Below are 22,985 nucleotides of genomic sequence, written 5' to 3' on the forward strand. Positions count from 1 at the left end.
TTTTAATTATTCTCTCTACATAAGCCCTTTCTATACCTTTTCAGATCCTGTTACTCTTTCAAAGCTTCGAGTCCAGTTTCCTTAGTAAATAATAATAATAATAATTCTGTATCAACCCTTCTTTCCACTTTACTTCTCAGAGTCCATTTCCTACAAAATCTAACACTTCACTGTCCCATCTTGTACTATCTCAACTAGATTTAAAGCAGCTTTAGGGAAGAAACTGTGGTTTATTCTTTGTTTTCCCCAGAGTATCTAGTATAAACCTAGTATAACCCAGAGCACATAGTAAATGACCAAAAAAGCACTTATCAAGAAGCAGCATGGCTTGGTGGAAAATGCAGGAACTTTGGGAGTGATAAATTTGAGTTCAAGTCTGGTTTGCCCTTTTTGGGATTATGGGCAAGTTATTTAACTTTTCTGAACCCACATTCCCCTGCAAAACGAGGATAAAACCTTACAGGGTTTTGCTGTGAGGAGTGGAGACAACCTTAAGTATCTACACAGTGACTGGAAAGCACTGTGTACTCCACAGATGGGAATTATTATTGTTTGTTAACAGTCCTCTCCCTACATGCCTCCTTTGCCCAGGCTCTTATATCCTGACTTGAAGTCTTCTTCCATGTCTTCATCAAAACCCTACTTAACAGTCTAGGCCTACCTCCACCAAGAGAAGTGTATTGTTCACACAAGCTTATGAGTTCTCCCATCTCCGAATATCTTATTCTATACTTTATTTTTATACTATATTTTATACTTTTGTCACCCACATTTTTCATGGATTTATTTATTTTCCTCCCTTTGCTGTCATAAGTTCTTCTAATAGAGGGTGTCTTTTAGATATTTTCCCAGTCAAAACACAGGTGAGATAGTTTGAGCTAGGTTAGGACAACTGCTTCAAAACTGCTTGAAATTGTGATTGCTCCAGAAATATCATGGGATGCTGAGGGAGTTTCTTTCCAATAGTTCTTTGATCAGGTCTACAATCCCTCATTCACTATTTCGTAATCCAAAAGACTTTGAAAATCAAATGTTTTCTTAACATTTGGTGGCAAAACCTGTCCTGACCTGAACTCAGTTGTCAATAAAACTTGACCTGAACCCATGAGGGCAAACTGGCAAAACCTGATCTGAAAAACCTGCTCTGAGCTGAAAATTATATGCTCTATTTATCCTACTTAGTGGTGTCATATTCATAATTTGTCCTGAAAAAAATATTAACTTGATTATGGAGTGCTGCCCCAGACTTGTGGGATATTATGTAACATAAGTACACTTCTCTAAAATCTGAAAAATTCTGAATTCTGAAATCCTCCCTGGCCCAGATCTTTCATATAAGGAATTGTGGATCCATATCCCTTATACTCCTAGTACACTGTTGTACATATAATAGGCTAATTTAAAAAATTCAATTAAGTACTTAAGGGATATATATTTACCTTGCTGGGAGAAACACCGTCTAAAATTCATGGGATCATTATTAAAGGGATTAAAGCAAGTTAAAGTTCCTGAACTAATACCTTCATGGGGAAAATAAAGTCTAAAAATTCAAGAAATTACTAAAAACAAAATAAAGTAAAAATACCTGCACAAAAAAATATTTTCCAATTATGGCTTTTATTAAGCATACTGTTTTCATTTCATTAACTGAAAATTGGTGGTAATGAGAAATTTATTACATGCAAATTAGTCATGTGATTAAAAAATACAAAGAGTGACACTTCTGAAAAACTGTGCTGTGTTCACATGCTGTTCACTGCTGTGTTTACATTTTTTTTAAATTAAAAAAAATTAATTAATTTTTGGCTGCGCTGGGTCTTCATTGCTCACCCAGACCAGGGCTCAAACCCATAGCTCCTGCATGGGCAAGCAGATTTTTAACCACTGCACCACTAGGGCCCTGTATTTACTTTTCCTAAGAGACACAGACTACTACTAGGTTGCTACCAGTAACACGAGTGATTACTGATATTATCACACCATTTTCTTCATCGGTAAAATATGGAGATTGGTACTAAATGATCTGTAAAGAGTCTTCTGAAATCTGTGATCAAATATGATATACAGAACAATACCAAGCTCAAAGATTTCAATATATAGGGAACAAATCAGTCAGCAGATATTAAGAACCTATATTATCAAAGGCATTGTAATCTTAAAATATGTGGAAGTAAATTATATTGAAGAGGATTTTGTATGTTCTGAATTTAGAAGATGCTTCAACATTTAACTTGATCTAATTTATTATCCTTCCTTCATTGGTGATGTTGCAAATTTTATCAGGGCTTTACGGCAACACAGGAACATAGTGAATTAAAACAGAACACACTTGCTTCCGAGGAGTTAGAATTTAAACTGAATGCATACTCTAGGATGGTAAGATGTATAAAAAAGTGACTTTAGCAATTATCATTGAACAGAGAATACAGGACTAAATTCATGCACACAAAATAACAGATAACAAAAGCAGTTAACAACTCATAGAACGAGGTCAGTGCTGGAGCAAGCGGAAATAGAATCATAGAACATTAGAACTGAAAAATCTCCTAGGAGAAACCGAGGATTTACAGAGAACAAAACCTCGTAGTCAAGTAAGCACCGGACTGGACCAGGACTTGGGAAAGAGCCCAGGAGTGAGCGGTCGCCGCCCCAGCCGCGTGATCCTCCTTTGCTTCTATGGTTCTCTACTTTCCGATCCACAAAATAAATGGATTCGCTTAGATAGATTTTTAAAGATCCAGGGAATGACATGGTACTAATTCATACAACTCAGGGCTACCCTTTCCACTTAACTGGTAAGTTACTTAACTTTCGGTCACAGTAATAATTAAAAAGTCAAAAATGCATTATCCAAACGGACACTGTTTGGTTGCCACAAGGTCTCTGAGCGAAAACGGCGTAGAGGAGGGCCGATTCGGATCTGTTCGGGTCCAATGGCAGGGCGTCAGGAGCTAGGGTGGTTAAAAGACGGTGCGACCAACTTGGCGTTTCAGCGATTGGCCCAGACCGACGCAGCTCGGCGGCGGCGGCGGAAGGGGCCGGGCCGTGGACGGAAGTGACATAACGCCGGCTTTTGGCCTTGTGGGGAGGTGTAGCAGGTCGGTAGAGGGAGACTGTGTTGGCGGAAGAGGCTCGGCGGCTGATGGCGGCTCAGGCTCGGAAGCTTGTCTAACATTCCCCTCTGCTCAGGAGTTCCTCACTCGGTAAGCGCCTTCCCCGGCCCGCCCCAGCGCCTTGCGCGGGGCGGACGCCCGCTGGAGCTCTTTGGGGGTTCGATACGTCCCTCTGCTCTAGCGTCTAGGGGCCTGGTCGGTCTCGGGAACGGTCTCCGTGGTGACGGTGCTGCCGAATGACGATGCTTTCCTTCCCGAGACAAACCTTTCCTCCCGGACTACGATTTTGACGGTGGTGTGGGCAACTTCGGTTAGCAGTGGAGTTGGAAAAAGCGACGGGTGGCCGCCCCACACGGCGGGGAGGCCCTGGGTAGGCTTTCGCTATTTGGGGGAGCCGTGTGGGACGTGGGCCCTTTGGCGGGGGGGGGGGGCGAGTGACGCGGGGGACCCCCGGAGAAGAAAGTGCCTTGCCCGAGGCTCCACTCTAGGGTGAGTGTTTGGAGGGCAGCGTGTGTGCTGCCGGGGCAGGTAAGCTTGGGAAAACATCTAGGTCGTGTCGGGATGGGACGCTCGGGTTTGCCTGTGCGGAGTGAAGCCCAAGTGTTTTGGTTTGAGTCGCCAGTGGATTAGGAGGCGGAGACTGACTGCGGGCTGGGGGCGGAGTTAGCGGTTTGGGCCGGCTTTCCGACTTCACCTGGGCTGCAGAATTAGTGAACGCTTTCTTGTCTGTTTATAAATGGCCTTACGCCTAGTGCTCGAAGGGGGATCTTAAATATTCCGAGGAGAGTCGCGTTTGTCTTTGCTTAGGCAATTTTTCTTGATTTCACAACTCTCCCTCCCAACACCCCCGGAGGTCCGCAGGTTGTGGACAAGTCCCGACAGGCGCTTGTCGTTTCGGGGAATCTTTGTTAAGAGATTAGTGTGCGTGTGTGTGTACTGATAAACATATATTACCTTATTGGTCATAATTTCGTTTGAGAACGCCGTGAGATTTGACTTTCTACATATATATATTTTTTGATTTTGATTTTTTAACATGTTTATTGGAGTATAATTGCTTTAGAATGGTGTGTTAGTTTCTGCTTTATAACAAACTGAATCAGTTATGCATATGTCCCCATATCTCTTCCCTCTTGCGTCTCTACATATATTTTTAGGTTTCACAAAGTAGTTATGAATTGCTATTGTGTCAGGGATGGGACAATAAATCTTGTTTTTGATTCTGCATTCCACTAATTGTAGAATTTCTACAAGCTGCATGCAACAATTACTAATTATAGTTTTGGAGCTCAATTCCCAAAGTGTTTAAAGAGATCATTTGAGTAACATGTTAATCAAAAAAAAAATGGGCTGATTACCCTCAGAGTGCTATTTGGGTATGGAAAAGGGGCTGAGGCCAGGCCTTCCTTTCGTTCTTATCAAGGATAAACTTGATTTCTTGAAGGATTACTTGATTACGTTTTCTAGTCATCACAGTGTTAAATTGCACACACCTGTTTACAATTATGGCTGCAGACATTTGTGTAGACTTAACCAGTAAATAGTAAATATATTTTCCTTAACAAAAATAACGGGTATTTTGGAATTAAAATTTCAACCTTTTTAATGGTGTTAAATATTTATGAAGGATCGTAACTATGCTCCTTTTTTACTGCTTTGGGGGAATTGCCTCACATGTGAAGTTTATTGGATTGCATTCTTTTGGAATTTGTATGTTACTGAGTAAAATTTTGGCTATATCCACTTCTAGCCTTTTAAAGTTTATTTTGCCCCAAATAAACTCTTACAAGAAGGTAAAGATACCTTCCCCTCTAATATAATAAAAAGCCAAGATCATAGCTTTTTAGAAACCAACTTTTAAAACAATCTAAAAATTAAAGTGGTGTGAGTGACACCTGGGCAGAGTGTAGTGGTACTCAACTGTAAAGCATTCTGGAGATTGGGAGGACTGTAAGAGTGCAAATTGACAGATTGGTGGATTTGCTTCTGCCTCCGGGAAAGTTTGCTGATAATATTTTTCTGGTCTGTAAACCAGCTGATAGTCTTTATTTGAGCTGAAGTATAAATAATTGGAAGCTATTAGAATATCAGACGTATTTTTTCCCTTCAGATGTTCAGTTTCCTCCAGGACTGAAGTTCGGAGATTAATTTAAAAGTTCATATAGTTTTTTTTTGTTTTTTTTTTTTTGTTTTTTTTTTGCTGTACACGGGCCTCTCACTGTTGTGGCCTCTCCCGTTGCGGAGCACAGGCTCCGGACGCGCAGGCTCAGCGGCCATAGCTCACGGGCCCAGCCGCTCCGCGTCATGTGGGATCTTCCCACACTAGGGCACGAACCCGTGTCCCCTGCAGCGGCAGGCGGACTCTCAACCACTGCGCCACCAGGGAAGCCCAAAAAAGTTCATATAGTTTTAACTGAATATTTTGAAAAACTCACTAAGTTTGTCAACCACTATGTGTAATGTGTTTCTATTTCAGAAGGTCATATGTGAGTTTTTATTACTAATTTTTGTCTACTTTGGTTTTAGTAACTTTTATTATGGAAATTTTCAAAATACCCAGAAGGAGAACAAACAGTTAAAGGAACCACTATTTTGCTAATATTGGTTTATTACACTGTCAGCACATTTATTTTTTCCCCTGGAGTTTTTTTTTTAAGATGTTGGGGATAGGAATTAATTATTATTATTATTATTATTTTTTTTTTGCTGTGTTGGGTCTTCGTTTCTGTGCGTGGGCTTTCTCTAGTTGCGGCAAGTGGGGACCACTCTTCATCGCAGTGCGCGGGCCTCTCACCATCGCGGCCTCTCTTGTTGTGGAGCACAGGCTCCAGACGCGCAGGCTCAGCAGTTGTGGCTCACGGGCCTAGTTGCTCCGCGGCATGTGGGATCCTCCCAGCCCAGGGCTCGAACCCGTGTCCCCTGCATTAGCAGGCAGACTCTCAACCACTGCGCCACCAGGGAAGCCCTCCCCTGGAGTTTTTAAAACAAATCCTGGACAACAGGATATTTCACCTATAATTAGTTTACTGTCTGTCTTTAACTGGTAAGGACTTAAAAAAATATATACAATCACCATAATAATATTATCACATAGAACAAAATTACCTTATTTCTTTTTGAATTCTAAGTGTTAGAATTGGCAAATTATGTACAATATTTATCTAAATTTAAAAGCTTAATTTGATTCTGGACATTTAATGCACAAAAATTCTTAATATGGTCAGTTTCCTACTTTATTTGATTAAGGCTTACACATTTTGGGCTAGTTAAATAAAATGTGTATCAGGAGCCACTGGAAAAATACTACCACAAAAGCCAGATCTGGTTTGGGCTTGAAAAAGTTCCAAGAGGAAGAAGTAAAGATAAGATTGAAATCCTCCCCTTTCACCCCGCAAGCTTATTCTAGCTACTTAACTGAGTGACCACTGCATATTAGTTATTTTTTCCTTAGATATTGATGAATCCTCAAAAATAAAAAAATTGGATTGTAGACCAAAGTTTACAGCATAACACGTAAAAGGAACTCTAGAGTTGTTAGAACTTTGGGGAATAAAGTAGGAAACATGGGAGAGGGCACTGCAGGCAGCATGTATATGTATTTCAGACTTTGTTTCCCAGCCAAATCTGTCTGGTCCTTTTTTTTTTTTTTTTTACTGTTCTCATGTATTTTTGTTTTTTATTTATTAATATTTTTAATTGATGTAACATTGGTTTATAATATTATATTAGTTTCATGTGTATAACATTATATTTCTACTTCTGTATACACTACAGCATATTTACCACCAAAACTTTAGTTTCCATCCTCCATCAAAGAGTTTGTACCCTTTACTTACATCCGCCCCCCACCCCGCCACTACTCTTGTTCTTCGTATGTCCAGGTTTGGTTTCGTTCATTTATTTTGTTTTGTTTTTTGTCTGTTTTCTTAATTAGAAAACTTTTACTTATTCTTTGCTTGCATCTGAATGTACACGTTTCTAGAGGTGTACTTTACTTTAGAGAATGGGAAACAAAATTTGATATGGTAAAGCTGCTTCCACTTCCTTTTGTGGTGGGGGCTATATTTCCTCTTTCCAACTGAGGCACGGTTTGTTCTTTACTCAGGATATTAGTGAAGCTACACTTCCCAAGCATTACCACAAGGTGATGCAGTGACTTTGTGTATTACTTCTCCACTGGGTGGTGTGTGGGTCTTTGTGTGTGCGGGTCTTTGTGTGTGCCTGTGAGCATGTGTGTAGTGTATAAATCTGCCTGTGAATCATCTTGATACATTAGCATTCTCAGTGAATTTCAACATTTTTATAAGCTTGCCCATCTTTTCACTCTGTTTCCTATCTGTGTGAAGAGTGAAACAGTGAAAAAGAGTGAAGAGTATGGGAATTAGATATTTTACTGTTTAAAATAGGTTGATTCATGTTGTAATTACATTCAGATTACATTTATCCATGTTAACTTCTTTATGACTAGAAGCTATATTGGAAAATTAATTTAAAAAATAATAATGAGAATGGAATGACTTTTGTAAAATATTTTTATAGTTATAGTCGCATTGAAATGTTTAAAAAGGTTGGAGTGTTGGTGAGAGATTAATGAAGGTTATTAATGGGATAATTACAGATTATCATGCTATAAAGGTTTATAAGCATTATGAATATATTTAAAGTCTGATGTTAGGGTTTTATATTAAAAACTTGAATTTTGGGGAGACGGTTTAAAAATGAAATTTCATGTTAATGTGTTTATTTAAAATAATGAAAAGAATACATTAAATATACTGGTAAAAATTCAGTCAGTTGAGTTAAAAGTTAAGGTCCTCTTAAGTTCTCTTTTCACACATAGCCCTCATGAGTAAAGATTGTATGATGTGTGCTTTTTGAGTCCCTTTTGATGCATTTATAAGCATGTATACACATGTACATATATAAATACATATGTATATACCTTCATGCTATTTTATACCTTAAAAACTTTTCAGTGAAGTAAAAGTCTAAGGTTGGATTATTGATTTTTAAACACTGTTGTAATTGAGGTTAAACAAAAGTTTAAACTCCACTAACTTGTTTTATAACAAATAATTACTGCTTTGTTGATTTAGTTTACTTTAGGAAACAAGTTTTATGAAAAAAGTTTCATTCTTCAATGGCTTCTAATTAAAAACATGGGAAGCTCATCCTAAGCTAGCCTTGTTTTCTCCTTACTGAATATCTATCTCAGAGAAACTTAAATATTCACTCTCTGCATAGAAAAACATTACTGATTCACTTGCCTCAGTTTTGGTAGTTGTATCTGAAAGAGTTTGGTTCAGTTAACTATAGTCTCTCTCTTGGGTATTTTATAACCAATAGTGAACATTTTTTTCAAAACCAGAATCAAGGGTTTTTTGTTTTTGTTTTTTTTTAAAGGAAGCCACTGACTTGAAAGATTATCATTAGTGACTTCGTTAACATCATGACATCCCCTTGAGCCCATGTTTGCTCAGACTATTCAAAGAAACAAAGTAGTAGGACTCTTCACTTATTTTAGGCAGTTTCTAGTGTTTGTGCTACCTTTTCACTTTCCTGAAGGCTTTGGGTTACCAGCTGGAGAGTATTGACTGTTAAGTCCTTCTGTGAAGTAGGGTCGCTGGTAATAAAGCCTTTTTGTTAGTGCAGAGGTACAGGAGGTTTATTACTGAATGCATTCTCTTTACCTTGGAATCCTGGCAAACCTCAGGTGGGGAGAGGCTGAGAGACATCCAGCCTAGAATTCTACCACAGTGGCTTCCAGGTTGATGATTGACCGTCTCTTTATGGGATGGCTAGTATATTGTGTGTCCTGTAAGTACAAAGCAGTATTTTGACCATAACAGAAGCAGAGAACACATAAGAGGAAAAGCAGACATTTTTTAAAGTGTTTATTTCAGAACTTTAAAAATTTGCCTTAATATTTCAAACAGATCAGCAAAAGAAACACTTGTAAAAGCATATTGTCTTAGATTTTCCTAGCAATAAAGACGTCTTAGTAAGTGTTAAAATGTGAGTAGTTTTGGGAATTCCCTGGTGGCCCAGTGGTTAGGACTCGGCGCTTTCAGTGCTGTGGCCCAGGTTCAGTCCCTGGTCGGGGAACTAAGATCCCATAAGCCATGCAGCATGGCAAAAAAAAAAAAAAAAAAAAAAAAAAAGTGAGTAGTGTTACTTCTGTGCTTGTCCTGTAGAAAATTCATAGATTTGTGAAGTAAGTTAGAATAATTTGGTTACCAAATTCTTGTCCCAGTTTTTCTCATTGTTACAGAGATTCCTGTTTTGATGACTCAGAAGTTAAGTGCCAGTGTCACTGTTTCTGATGTGATACTGTAGGATCAATGACTGTACTGAGTCTGTGACACACTGTACAGAGATAGATGTTTTGAGTAAATCCTCAGTTGTATCCTTTTTCTCAAAAGTAGAGCACAAAATATGGAAAACATTTGGGTCTTGCAGATTTTTATAGGCCACTTTCACCATTCATCTGCTAGCTGGTGCTTGGTGTTCACTAAACCAGTGAACATTCACTGAATCTATAATAGATTCTCAACAGTATGTGTTTCATTTGCACTATACATTTAAAAATACATACATTTATTTTTAATCAGTGAATGTATGGAAACAGTACAATAATACTGGAAGTCAAGGTAGGATGAAAGGATAGAATTGGTATAGGTAGAGAGGAACAAATAGGCTCTGAACTATTTCAAGTAGACCAACTGAGATTTTACATCATTTGAGTGATTTGAACAAGTATGAACCAGAAGCCCAAGAAGACAGCCTGGGTCTGGGAATCTGTGAGAGTTGCTAATGGAGACTTAAATTGTTGGGTTGGGTCAGAGTCTGAGTAGTAGTTCTCTATCCTGGTTGTATACAGGATTGAGATTACTTGGGGAGGCTTAAAAAAAAAAAGCGTGGATATACACACACATGCATGTGTGCGCCCAGGTCCCATTTCCGGAAACTCATTGTCATTTTTCTTTTTTAAGACTCCTTAATGATTCTGATATCTAGCCAGGGTTGAGAAAAAGCTGGTCCAGGGGATCATGAGTGTGGGTCAGGAATGCAGGCACAGAGAGGTTAGCATCAGTTACAGGAGCCTAGGGGAGGGACGGGATGGATCAGATTAGGGAGGAAAATGATGAAGTTCAAGGGTTCAACATAGAAACACTGCTGGCTCATTTGCTTTCGGTTGCAAAAGAAGCAGAGGGCTAGGCTTTGCAGGAGAGTTGAGAGTTTTTTTTTTTTTTTTTTTTTTTTTGCAGTACGCGGGCCTCTCGCTGTTGTGGCCTCTCCCGTTGCGGAGCACAGGCTCCGGACGCGCAGGCTCAGCGGCCATGGCTCACGGGCCCAGCCGCTCTGCGGCATGTGGGATCTTCCTGGACTGGGGCACGAACCTGTGTCCCCTGCATCGGCAGGCGGACTCTCAACCACTGCGCCACCAGGGAAGCCTGAGAGTTTGTTTTTGATTTTGGTTTTTAAAAATTTTTAACTCGGGACTTCCCTGGTCGCACAGTGGTTAAGAATTCGCCTGCCAACACATGGGACACGGGTTCGAGCCCTGGTCCAGGAATATCTCACATGCCACGGAGCAACTAAGTCTGTGCACCACAACTACTGAGCCTGCGCTCTGGAGCCTGCGAGCCACAACTACTGAGCCCGCATGCCACAACTACTGAAGCCTGCACGCCTAGAGCCCATGCTCTGCAACAAGAGAAGCTACCGCAATAAGAAGCCCGCGCGCCGCAGCAAAGAGTAGCCCCAACTCAACGCAATTAGAGAAAGTCCGCGTGCAGCAACAGACCCAACTCAGCCATAAATAAATAAATAAATATTTTTAACTCATGTAACTTTCTGAGCCATATTGTAAGTTAATTACTTCTCAGTTTGTGTTTTTATATTTAATCACATTAAAAAATTTTATTTATTTGGCTGTGCCAGGTCTTAGATACAGCATGTGAACTCTTAGTTGTGGCATGTGGGATCTAGTTCCCTGACCAGGGATCAAACCCAGTCCCCCTGCATTGGGAGCGTGGAGTCTTAGCCACAGGACCACCAGAATTCCCTTTAATCACATTTTTAAGAAGGAGTTCCAATATTAAATATATTATATTTAAATATAATATAAATATAATATAGAAGTATGTCTTTTCAATAATTATGGTATAAAATATCCATGTAATTTGCATTAAATGTTATGTATTTTCTGAACGTATGAGTTTTTTCTTAGTGGTTATCATTAAATTTGTATGATTTACTTGTTTCAGATTCGCAATGACATCCTTTCAAGAAGTTCCACTGCAGACTTCCAACTTTGCCCATGTCATCTTTCAAAATGTGGCCAAGAGCTATCTTCCTAATGCACACCTAGAATGTCATTATACCTTAACTCCATATATCCATCCCCATCCAAAAGATTGGGTTGGTATATTCAAGGTAAGAGGACTTTCTCCATATTTCTTCCATGTAGGTACTCTTTATTTTCTTCTTAAGAGGTTGACAAGTAGTTTATACTAGTCTTGTCTTAACTCTACTTAAAGGGTCATTTTTGTAAACATCAAATGTAAAACATTGTGTAAACATGAAATATTTAATAGTGCAGGGTAGTGTACAACAAATGTTATGACCTTCAGTTCACCACACTTTGCTCCCTATGATTAAAAGGTTCAACTTCACTTAAGTTCTTAAGAAATTTTTTTCAAACCTTTTTTTTTTTTCTTCTTCTGTTTTCTCCATTCCTTACCTGAAAAAAATGATCTTTTCCTTTGGGTTACTATATCATTTACTATCTTGTCATTTGTAATTAATTTTGTATAGCTCTACAACTATGTTATTATCTCTTCTATTGCCCTGCATTGTTTAAATATTCCTTATATTGTCTTATGCTTTTATAAGAGTATTCTGTTTTACATGACTAAATAGTAAATTCTTTGATGGCAAGAGTCCCGGTTCTAATATTTTGCGAATCATTTTGTGTAATATATGCTTGAAAATTACATTGAAATGATCATTACAGTGGTGGAAGTTTTCTGGCAATTTCAATTCCTGAGGATGTAATGGAGAACCAAAACATACAAATGTCCTTTGAACAGTCAAAAATAGTGTCATAAATGTCTAAACAGTAAAACTTACTTTGCTTCTTGGTTACTTTAGATTCTCCCTAAGAATCAATTTATTTTATTTTAGATGTGATTTATTAAAATCAAGACCATTAGGTCTTGAAGTTTTGCTTGTGTGGTCTGTATAAGTTAAATAGCAAAGTAGAAATAAGAGTAGCCGCTAGAATTAGGCACATTGAGAGTATTTAGAAGTGAAAGTCTGGCCTAATAGAGTGAGGAGGGCAGAAAAACTATATTGGACAAAACAAAGTTTTGGCATTTAATGATATTTCAGTTCCTTTTTGAATCCCTTTCCCTTGGTGTTGCTGGATAGATGAGTCATTTACTCTTTATTTATTTAATTTTTTTTAGGCTTGTTAGATTCCAATATGGATTCCAGTATGGATTCCAAAAGCTTCATTGTAAGCTTTTTATGAAATCAGTATCAGTTTAAATTTTATGTAAGAGATGAATAACAAGTTAAAGATACTAAGAATTGGCATTTTCTGCAAGAATGAGTCAGAGGGGAAGAATAGAGGAGGGTAATGAGATTGAGGGAAGGGAAGGGCATTCCTGGAAGGAAAAATGGCATAAGCAGAGGCACAGGGGTGAGAATGTTCATGAGAATGAATTAGTTTAACTAGAACATAAACGTAATTTAGGGAAGTGGAGGGAGATGAAGTTAAGTGTCAGTCTTTCCATGGAGGATCTTCAGTGTTAGGCTAAACAATTTGCTTTGCAGACTTTTCCATATGGGCAGTGGGAAGTCTGCATATGTAGGTATGGAGGCTGACGTGTGATAAATTGTATTTCAAGAAGATGAATCTTCACGGTTTTCTTTCAGACTACTTATTTATGTCTTCCGTTTTTTTTCTCCCCATTTTTAGTTAATGGCCTATTGTTTAAGCCAAAAGCTTATGAATTTCTCTTCACATCCAGCCAAACACCAATTCTGTCTATTTTCCTGCCTACCTATTAATGCATTTTTAATATCACAGCCCTAGTTCATGCCCTCCTTATTGATTTCTAAGATGATTGCAATAGGTCACCTGTTTTCCCTGCTTTCTTTCATTCTTCTGTTTGTTCTTCAAACTGCTCTATATAAACTATAATAGAAAATGAAAATCGGAACATATCTTCCTCTTGTTTAAGTGGTTCTTCATCCTCTGGGATAATGGCAAGACCAAATAACTTAGTGTGCCAAATAGGGCTCCTTTATATGAGTTGATCTATAGCTTCCTTTTTTGTCATTGCCTGCTTATTTTTTGGCTTTGATAATGTTAAACTATTATCTCTTAACTTGTGTACTCCAAGGACTGTAACTTTTCTCTAAGCAGTAATACTTACATAAATACATACATGATAAATAAGTTTGTATAGAATACGCTTTCTGTCTTTTTTGCCTGTATAACACTTAAAACTTAGTGGGAAGTTTAAGCATGTACTAAAAATTTTGAAATATACAGGAAGACTCAAGGAAGAAAATAGATCACCTTTTAATACTATTTTAATGCTTACCTAGAATAAGCATTGTTAACATATTGGCATATATCTATAATTAATAATTATACACATACTTTGTGTGTGATAAAGTATACACACATGCTATTGATGCGTTGTGGAATTCATGGAAATGTTTCCAAATGTTTACCATTAAACAATGCTTAATATAGATCTCTGTATCTGTTTTTATTTTGTTTGTCATTGTATTTCACAGGATAAGTTCTTGGAAGTGGAATTGCCATGTTTATGGCATTGAATGTTTTTAAACACTTGACGTGTACTGCAAATTGATTGCTGTCCAGAATGATTTTGATAGATATGATATTGACAAGGTAGGCAGGGAGAAAGTGCCCAGGTAGTAATTTTAAGGGGAAGGAATGAAGGGAAAGTGTGTTGTGTGCTTGAGAAGGTGTTAAGAAATTTAATTTTCCTGGGACAGGTACCAGTTTTGGAAAATGAATGGGAAAAGTTAGTTTGGATCACATAGATTGCTTTAATATTTAGCTGAGGAATAATTTTTAAGCAGAGAGTAATAGAGTTTAGAGGTGAACTTTAATCTCCTAGTGCTGAATAAGATAAATTGGAATTAGAAAAGAATGGAGGCAGAATGTTTATTTATTTTTTATAAATTTATTATTTATTTTTGGCTGCGTTGGGCCTTCGTTGCTGCGCACAGGCTTTCTCTAGTTTCGGTGATCGGGGGCTACTCTTCGTTGCGGTGCGTGGGCTTCTCATTGTGGTGGCTTCTCTTATTGTGGAGCATGGGCTCTAGGTGCACGGGCTTCAGTAGTTGTGGCACTTGGGCTCAGTAGTTGTGGTTCGTGGGCTCTAGAGCACAGGCTCAGTAGTTGTGGCGCACCGGCTTAGTTGTTCCGTGGCATATAGGATCTTCCCAGACCAGGGCTTGAACCCGTGTCCCCTACATTGGCAGGCGGATTCTTAACCCCTGTGCCACCAGGGAAGTCCCAGAGAGAATGTTTAGACGATCTTCATTTTCTAAGTGAGATCAAGCCTTAGAGAAGGGAATCAGTTGTGGGTAATAATCCGTAAGAGGCATCTATAGGGTTTTCCAGCTATTAGTTGAATGAATTGGGACTGGTACTCATTTATTGAGTATACTCAGTAATGAGGAGCAAGGTCATGTGCTGAGTTGGGGAGGGCTTGAGTATGGAGCAGATATGGTCTTGCTACTGTGGAAGAATGTCACAGGGAATTGGAGTAGGTTAACCAGGAGATTGCTGAGCACCCATTTTGTGAGTTTGTCTAGAGAGATTGAGCACCTAGAATTGAGTGAAGAATTCTATAAGTGGGTATCATTCAGACTGGGAGTTTGGGAAGGGAAGTCAAGAGGATAAAGAATACTAGGGTGGTTTTGGCTGCATTATTATTGAAATGATTAATTGACCATGAAGTCCAGGTTGGGTAGGGGAATGAGTGAAGCCAGGCAAGGGATGTAGACTGTGTTGGAGATTTTTTTTTTTAACATCTTTATTGGAGTATAATTGCTTTACAATGTTGTGTTAATTTCTGCTGTATAACAAAGTGAATCAGCTATATGTATACATATATCCCCATATCCCCTCCCTTTTACCCTCCCTATCCCACCCCTCTAGGTGGTCACAAAGCACCGAGCTGATCTCCCTGTGCTATGCAGCTGCTTCCCACTACCTATCTGTTTTACATTTGGTAGTGTATATATGTCAGTGCTACTCTCTCACTTCTTCCTAGCTTACCCTCCCCACCATGTCCTCAAGTCCATTCTCTGCATCTGCATCTTTATTCCTGTCCTGCCCCTAGGTTCATCAGAACCACTTTTTTTTAGATTCCATATGTATGTGTTAGCATACAGTATTTGTTTTTCTCTTTCTGACTGACTTCACTCTGTATGACAGACTCTAGGTCCATTCACCTCACTACAAATAACTCAATTTCGTTTCTTTTTATGGCTGAGTAATATTCCATTGTATATACGTGCCACATCTTTTTTATCCGTTCATCTGTTGATGGACACTTAGGTTGCTTCCACGTCCTGGCTATTGTAAATAGAGCTGCAATGAACATACTGGTACATGACTGTTTGAATTATGGTTTTCTCAGGGTATATGCCCAGTAGTGGGATTGCTGGGTCGTAGGGTAGTTCTATTTGTAGTTTTTTAAGGAACCTCCATACTATTCTCCATAGTGGCTGTATCAATTTACATTCCCAACAACAGTGCAAGAGTGTTCCCTTTTCTCCACACCCTCTCCAGCATGCATTGTTTCTAGATTTTTTGATGTTGGCCATTCTGACCAGTGTGAGATGATATCTCATTGTAGTTTTTTTTTTTTTAATAAATTTATTTATTTTTGGCTGCATTGGGTCTTCGTTACTATGTGCAGGCTTTCTCTAGTTGTGGCGAACGGGGGCTACTCTTTGTTGCAGTGTGCAGGCTTCTCATTGCAGTGGCTTCTCTTGTTGTGGAGCACAGGCTCTAGGCGCGAGGACTTGAGTAGTTGTGGCACGTGTGCTCAGTAGTTGTGGCTCGGGGGCTCTAGAGCGCAGGCTCAGTAGTTGTGGTGCACAGGCTTAGTTGCTCCACGGCATGTGGGATCTTTCCAGACCAGGGCTCGAACCCGTGTCCCCTGCATTGGCAGGCGGATTCTTAACCACTGCGCCACCAGGGAAGCCCTCATTGTAGTTTTGATTTGCATTTCTCTAATGATTAATGATGTTGAGCATTCTTTCATGTGTATGTTGGCAATCTGTATATCTTCTTTGGAGAAGTGTCTATTGACTTCAGACTATACTACAAAGCTACAGTAATCAAGACAGTATGGTACTGGCACAAAAATAGAAATATAGATCAGTGGAACAGGTTAGAAAGCCCAGAGATAAACCCACACACATATGGTCACCTTATCTCTGATAAAGGAGGCAAGAATATACAGTGGAGAAAAGACAGCCTCTTCAATAAGTTGTGCTGGGAAAGCTGGGCAGGTACATGTAAAAGTATGAGATTAGTACACTGCCTAACACCATACACAAAAATAAGCTCAGAATGGATTAAAGACCTAAATGTAAGGCCAGAAACTGTCAAACTCTTAGAGGAAAACATAGGCAGAACACTCTATGACATAAATCACAGCAAGATCCTTTTTGACCCACCTCCTAGAGAAATGGAAATAAAAACAAAAATAAACACATGGGACCTAATGAAACTTCAAAGCTTTTGCACAGCAAAGGAAACCATAAACAAGATGAAAAGACAACCCTCAGGATGGGAGGAAATATTTGCAAATGAAGCAACTGACAAAGGATTAATCTCCAAAATTTACAAGCAGCTCATGCAGCTCAATAACAAAAAAACAAACAACCCAATCCAAAAATGTGCAGTTCTTTTAAGAATTGTATAGTCGTTGACTCAGTGTTGGAAGGAAGGAAGTGGAATTTCAGAAAGTATGAGAGTATTTTATATCCTGCTAGGAGGAGAGTGAGTAGTGTCCTGGTGGTTAAGAGCTTGAACTTCAGGTTCAGATTCTGACTCTGCCATTTACTAGTTTCTTAATTTGTAGGATGAGGGTAATATTTATTCCAAAATGAACAGTGAACTGTATCTGTTACTGCTATTCCCAGTGCCACTTGAATCAGGTATCTATAATTCTGACATTAGCAGTTTTGCATGTCAGCCATCACAAATAAATGGTACGCTTAGCATGTCTTTTGACCACCTGGTCCAGGTAGAGCCTGTTAACTTAGGGAGATTTTTTTTCAAGAAAGATGTAGCTCTGGATAGTATATCTCTTTCAAGACCACCATATGGACAGGGACAAAGAATGCAAGGTATGACTTGTACCAGGTGTATCTTTTGGGAAAAACTTCAAATAGGCTCTTTTTCAGGAGATGATAGAAGCACTGGGGGATATGGAATGAGGGACAGTACATTTTAGAGTCAAGATCACTGTCCCTAATACATTGTGCCCCCTTGGGTATTAATGAATGGTAACGTTTAATGAACACTAATGTGCTAGACACTGTGCCAGGTGCCACTAATGCGCCGTATCTCATTTAATACACATATAAGCCTTTATCTCCATTTTAAAGAGGAGGGAACAGAAATAACTTGTCTGAAGTCATTTAGCTAGTAAGTGATCTTTTTTGGCAGTCTGACCTTACTTCCTGTGCTCTTAATCACTGCAGTGTACTGTGCTTGCAAAAACTACCATTTATGGAGTGCCCATCTTGGGTCAGGCCCTCTGCCAAGTGCTGCTTTTATGTTCATCATCTAATGTAATCCTTCTAACAATCCTGAGAGAAAAAAACTGAGCCTTAGGTCAGGAAAATCACTTACATCATGGTTTCCTCAAGCTTCTCAGCTGTAAAGAGGTGAATAGTGTCTTTCAAATGTTTTTGGCCATGACACACAGAAAGAAATAAAAATAATATGATTCTGTGATTTGACCCTGCAAAGTTGCATGCAGATACACCTGAAACAAATTTTCATGAAGCAGTACTTAGCCTTCACGCCCTCTGATGCTTTCTAATTAAAAAATAAATGTGGTTATGATAATGTTGCCACTTACTACTGGGTTGTGACTGACAGTTTGAGAACTCTCCTTTAGAGACTAAAGATTACTAAGATTCTTCCAGTTTCAATATTCTGGACTCTCTAATCCTAAGTCGATCAGAATTATAGAACATATGTATAATCAAACCTTGTGGATGATGCATAATTTCTTGTAATATACTGGCAAATGGATATCTAGTACCTGTTTTAAACATATCTAATATTCAGTATTTACCACAGTACAGTTCATCTGAAAAATAAAGACTGAGATATGTAATGTATATATTCATGTTGTAAGGTGGAAATGTTTTAGAGATTGGTGGGACATAGGTGGTCTTTTTGTATATATAAACACCTTGGAATAAAGGTAAAAATAAATTTTTACAAAATTTACCATTGCCTATAGGTAAGACTTAACTAAAGATGACAGACTAGTGAAGTTTAATGAGTGGATTTAAGGAGGAGGGGGAAATCTAACTAAAAAAAACACAGTTAAATTCGAGGCATAAAATAAATTTTAAAAACTTATGTTTAGTGAAATCAGATTTTAAGTGAAACATGTTTTTATATTTGATCATATGTGTACTAAGGTTTTCCTTGAGAAATTGGATATCAAGTTGCATTTTATTTTATTTTATTTTATTTTATTTATTTATTTTTTTTGCGGTACGCGGGCCTCTCACTGTTGTGGCCTCTCCCGTTGCGGAGCACAGGCTCTGGACGCGCAGGCTCAGCGGCCATGGCTCACGGGCCCAGCCGCTCCGCGGCATGTGGGATCTTCCTGGACCGGGGCACGAACCCGTGTCCCCTGCATTGGCAGGCGGACTCTCAACCAGTGCACCACCAGGGAAGCCCCTCAAGTTGCATTTTAATACATAGTAGAAACTCTGCTGTTATAGATTTTTATAGCATTAGGTTATAGCTTAATAAAAAATTATAATAAAAGTTTGACGTGATTGTTAAAATACTCAGGATTTGTAAACATTAATGCACGCTTTAACTTTAGGATGCAGTGAAAAACAATATGCTATAAGATATCACTCATATTAAACCACTTATAATATCCATGTTTTTGTTGTTTTCCTTTAGGTTGGATGGAGTACTGCTCGTGATTATTACACGTTTTTATGGTCCCCTGTGCCTGAACATTATGTAGAAGGATCAACAGTCAATTGTGTGTTAGCATTTCAAGGTGAGAACTGAAAAACAGAACTAGATGAAATTAGATGTTTTATTACCATTAAAAATGTTATACCCCATTGTAATGATCTACTTAAGCATGTCTAGTGACTAAAGTTGAATTAATTAGTATCTTTCTTTATCAAAAGTCATAAGAATGTAAATATCTAGTATAGGTCACATGATATTTTATGTAGAGAAAGGTTTTTTCCTTATTGTCTTTCATTGAAGAGAAGTCTTTTGATGATCTTTTTTTTCAAATGAGAAAATAATGCTCTTACTGATATTAGATAATATAACTTAGAGGTGAGAAAAATATTCTGTATGAAAATCACAAAGATGATTAACAGGATTTATAGAGTAGAAATTCTATAGGGAAAGTTGCCTATAAAATGGATGTGAGTAATATAAAATTCATTTTTGTCTTAGCTTAGCATTATCTACAGATTTTTTAAAATTCTCTTATTTAAAGGAGGAGATATACCTGGTATTGCCCCTCCCCCCTCATTCTGCCTTCACAAAGGTGATGGCTAGAGCTTCAGCATCCCTCCTGTGGCCATGAGGGGAAGGCGTAGACAAGCACATATATGTCTGTCCTGACATGTCTGAGCCACTGGATCAAGGCCAGCAGGCAACTGCCTCCAGATTGCTTGTTATATGAAAAAAATACACCCTGTTGCTTTAAAACAAAACACAAAAATTTTATTTAGAAATTTATAACAGAATTTGCTGTAGAGTGATTTTTGTAGTAAAATTGTACTGACTTTGGATTGTATTAAAGCAAATTCTTAGTCTTGTTTATACCATGGACTGTTTTTGGTCTGGGGAAGCTAATGGACTCCGTCTCAGTATAATATTTTAATATACGTGAAATGCCCAGAATTACGAAGGAAACCAATTATACTCCATTGTATGGATGTAACACAGCTTATTCATCCATTCGTCTGTTAAAGAATATTTTGGTTGCTTCCAAGTTTTGGCACTTGTGAATAAAGCTGTAAAGCTGGTATAAACATTCATGCACACAGGTTTTTGTGTGGATGTAAGTTTTCAACTCATTTGGGTAAATATCAAGGAGTATGACTGCTGTATTATATGGTAGGAATACATTTAGTTTCATAAGAAACCACCAAACTCTTTTTTCCAAAGTGGCAAAACCATTTTGCATTCCCACCAGCAATGAATGAGAATTCTTGTTGGACTGCATCTTTACCAGCATTCGGTGGTGTTAGTGTTTTGGATTTTGGTGGTTTACGTCTTTAAAAAAACGTTTTATTACGAGGTTTGTATATGTTTGGTGTGAACATCAGTTGGGAATGTGATCACATGGAGCTTGCATATATAAAAAAGTTTCCTTATGTACTGTGACAAGAAACACATATTCAGAGAATAAAATTTGTACTGTAATATAGACAAAGATTTAGGTCCTCCTAGATGTTTTATAGATTAAGAAAGTTATAAATTATATATGTAGTTTATCTTTTAATTCATAGCCTTTTTTTAGATAATCAAATTCAAGTGTGTATATTGGAACTGATTTTGTTATTAAGATATTTGTTCTTAAAAGTTGTGGCTTTATTTCCAGTCATTTTTTTAAATCTACTTTTAAATTTTTATTTATTTATTTATCTGGGGCTGCGTTGGGTCTTCGTTGCTGCGCGCGGCCTTTCTCTAGTTGCGGGGAGCAGGGGCTACCCTTCGTTGCGGTGCACGGGCTTCTCATTGCAGTGGCTTCTCTTGTTGCGGAGCACGGGCTCTAGGTGTGCAGGCTTCAGTAGTTGCAGCATGCAGGCTCAGTAGTTGTGGCTCGTAGGCTCAGTAGTTGTGGCACACTGGCTTAGTTGCTCTGTGGCATCTTCCCGGACCAGGGATCGAACCCGTGTCCCCTGCATTGGCAGGCGTATTCTTAACCACTGCGCCACCAGGGAAGCCCTCCAGTCATTTTTAATGTGATTAGTTTTCTTATAATAAATAAGAAACTTACAGAATTTGTTATAGTGACTAATGAATTTATTTATGACAGCAGAAAGTTTAAAAGCAGTTAGAAAAAAAGGAGAAAAGCATCCAGTTTATTTCTGTTCATATTGTAAAAGCATTTTCATGGGAGCTAAGTTGTACATGTTTTTGAAAAGTCATAATTTTTACTTTGAAATTCAGAAATAAAATCTTCTGCCTGCCTAGAACTTGTTTGTTATGTAAGGAACTCAGGATAGAGTCATGAAAAACTTAGTCATAGAGAATTAGAGCCAGAAGGAATTTTAAGCATGATCCAAACAATTTTGCTCATTTTTTGGAGTAGTCATGAGAATCCTGAAATGCAAAACTCAGAACAACTAATAAAGTGTACATAAATGTAACTGTTTTCCTAAATGGATCCTTATTTGTTTACTGTAATTTGATTGCTAATGTTACAAGCTAAAATTTGACTTGGAGTTTCGTTTTTACTTTTTCCTATTTTATTTTCAGTTTTACTGATCTGAGGAGAGCTATTTCTAGGTAGCTTTAAATTTCAGTTCTGAATAACTATATCTTGTATCTCAAATGGTATTTGAACCATAATTTTTAGTGAATTATTTTTGTGAGATTTAAAAAAAAAAATCAGACCTCGAATATCTAGTTTGTAGAATTTCTAATGCCATGATACCAGAGCTGATTAGTCAAAATATATTTTTCTTTTCTATTTAAACTTTAAAAGTAAGTGTAGTGGCCTTTGCAAAGTTACTCAGCCACGGATTAATAAATTTAGTAGTAGATAGTAGGAGGATGGGGTTTTTAAAAACTTCAAAAATTTATTGCTAGATGTACGTTTAATTACTTTTTTTTTTTTTTTTGGCTGTGCCTCGAGGCTTGCAGGATCTTAGTTCCCCAACCAGGGATCGAACCTGTGCCCCCGCTGCAGTGGAAACACAGAGTCCTAACCACTGGAAAGGACCGACAAGGAATTCCCTGTATTACTTTTTTTGAAAACTTTGTATTTTGAAATAATTTTAGAGGTAAAGTTGCAAAAATAGTATACAGAATTTTCATCTACCCTTCACCCAGCTTCCCTTAATGTTAACATGTGGCATAACCACAGTACATTTATTTAAAAAACCAGGAATTTAACATTGGTACAACACTGTTGACTAAAGTACAAACTTTATTCAGATTTCACTAGTGTTTCCTGTAGTGTTCTTTTTTCTGTTCCTGGATCCAGTCCATAATCCCACATTGCATTTAGTTGTCGTATCATCATAGTCTTCTCCAGTCTGTGATAGCTCCTCATTCTATCCTTGTCTTTCGTAACCTTTACATTTATGAAGAGTACTGTTCAGTTTTGTTTTGTTCTGGTAGCATCTTCCTCGTTTTGAGTCTTTCAGTCAGTTTCTCATGATTAGATTGAGGCTATACATTTTCAGGAAGAATATCCTAGAAGTGATGATGTGTCCTTTTCAGTGCATTGTATCAGAGAGTACTTGATGTCTGATTGTCTTCTTACTAGTAATATTAGTCTTAAAAAATTTTTTTTATTTAATTATTTATTTATTTTTGGCTGCATTGCGTCT

General features: G+C 38.0%; 1 protein-coding gene across 2 annotated transcripts in view; it reads left to right on the forward strand.

The window, feature by feature from the left end:
* The first annotated feature begins 3,072 nt into the window (after positions 1–3,072).
* TAX1BP1 (Tax1 binding protein 1) overlaps positions 3,073–22,985 on the forward strand; it is a 91,362-nt gene continuing 71,449 nt past the window's right edge. For both annotated transcript variants that reach the window (XR_014016621.1, XM_081243740.1), the window contains exons 1-3: positions 3,073–3,203; positions 11,384–11,552; positions 19,351–19,453. Coding sequence is in view for 1 of the 2 variants with exons in the window: in XM_081243740.1 (XP_081099866.1) it covers positions 11,391–11,552; positions 19,351–19,453 (265 nt within the window). In the remaining variant the exon portion in view is untranslated. The remainder of the gene's footprint in view (positions 3,204–11,383; positions 11,553–19,350; positions 19,454–22,985) is intronic.

The sequence above is a fragment of the Mesoplodon bidens genome (genome assembly GCF_964165515.1).
Source record: "Mesoplodon bidens genome assembly, chromosome: 9".
NCBI lineage: Eukaryota > Metazoa > Chordata > Mammalia > Artiodactyla > Ziphiidae > Mesoplodon > Mesoplodon bidens.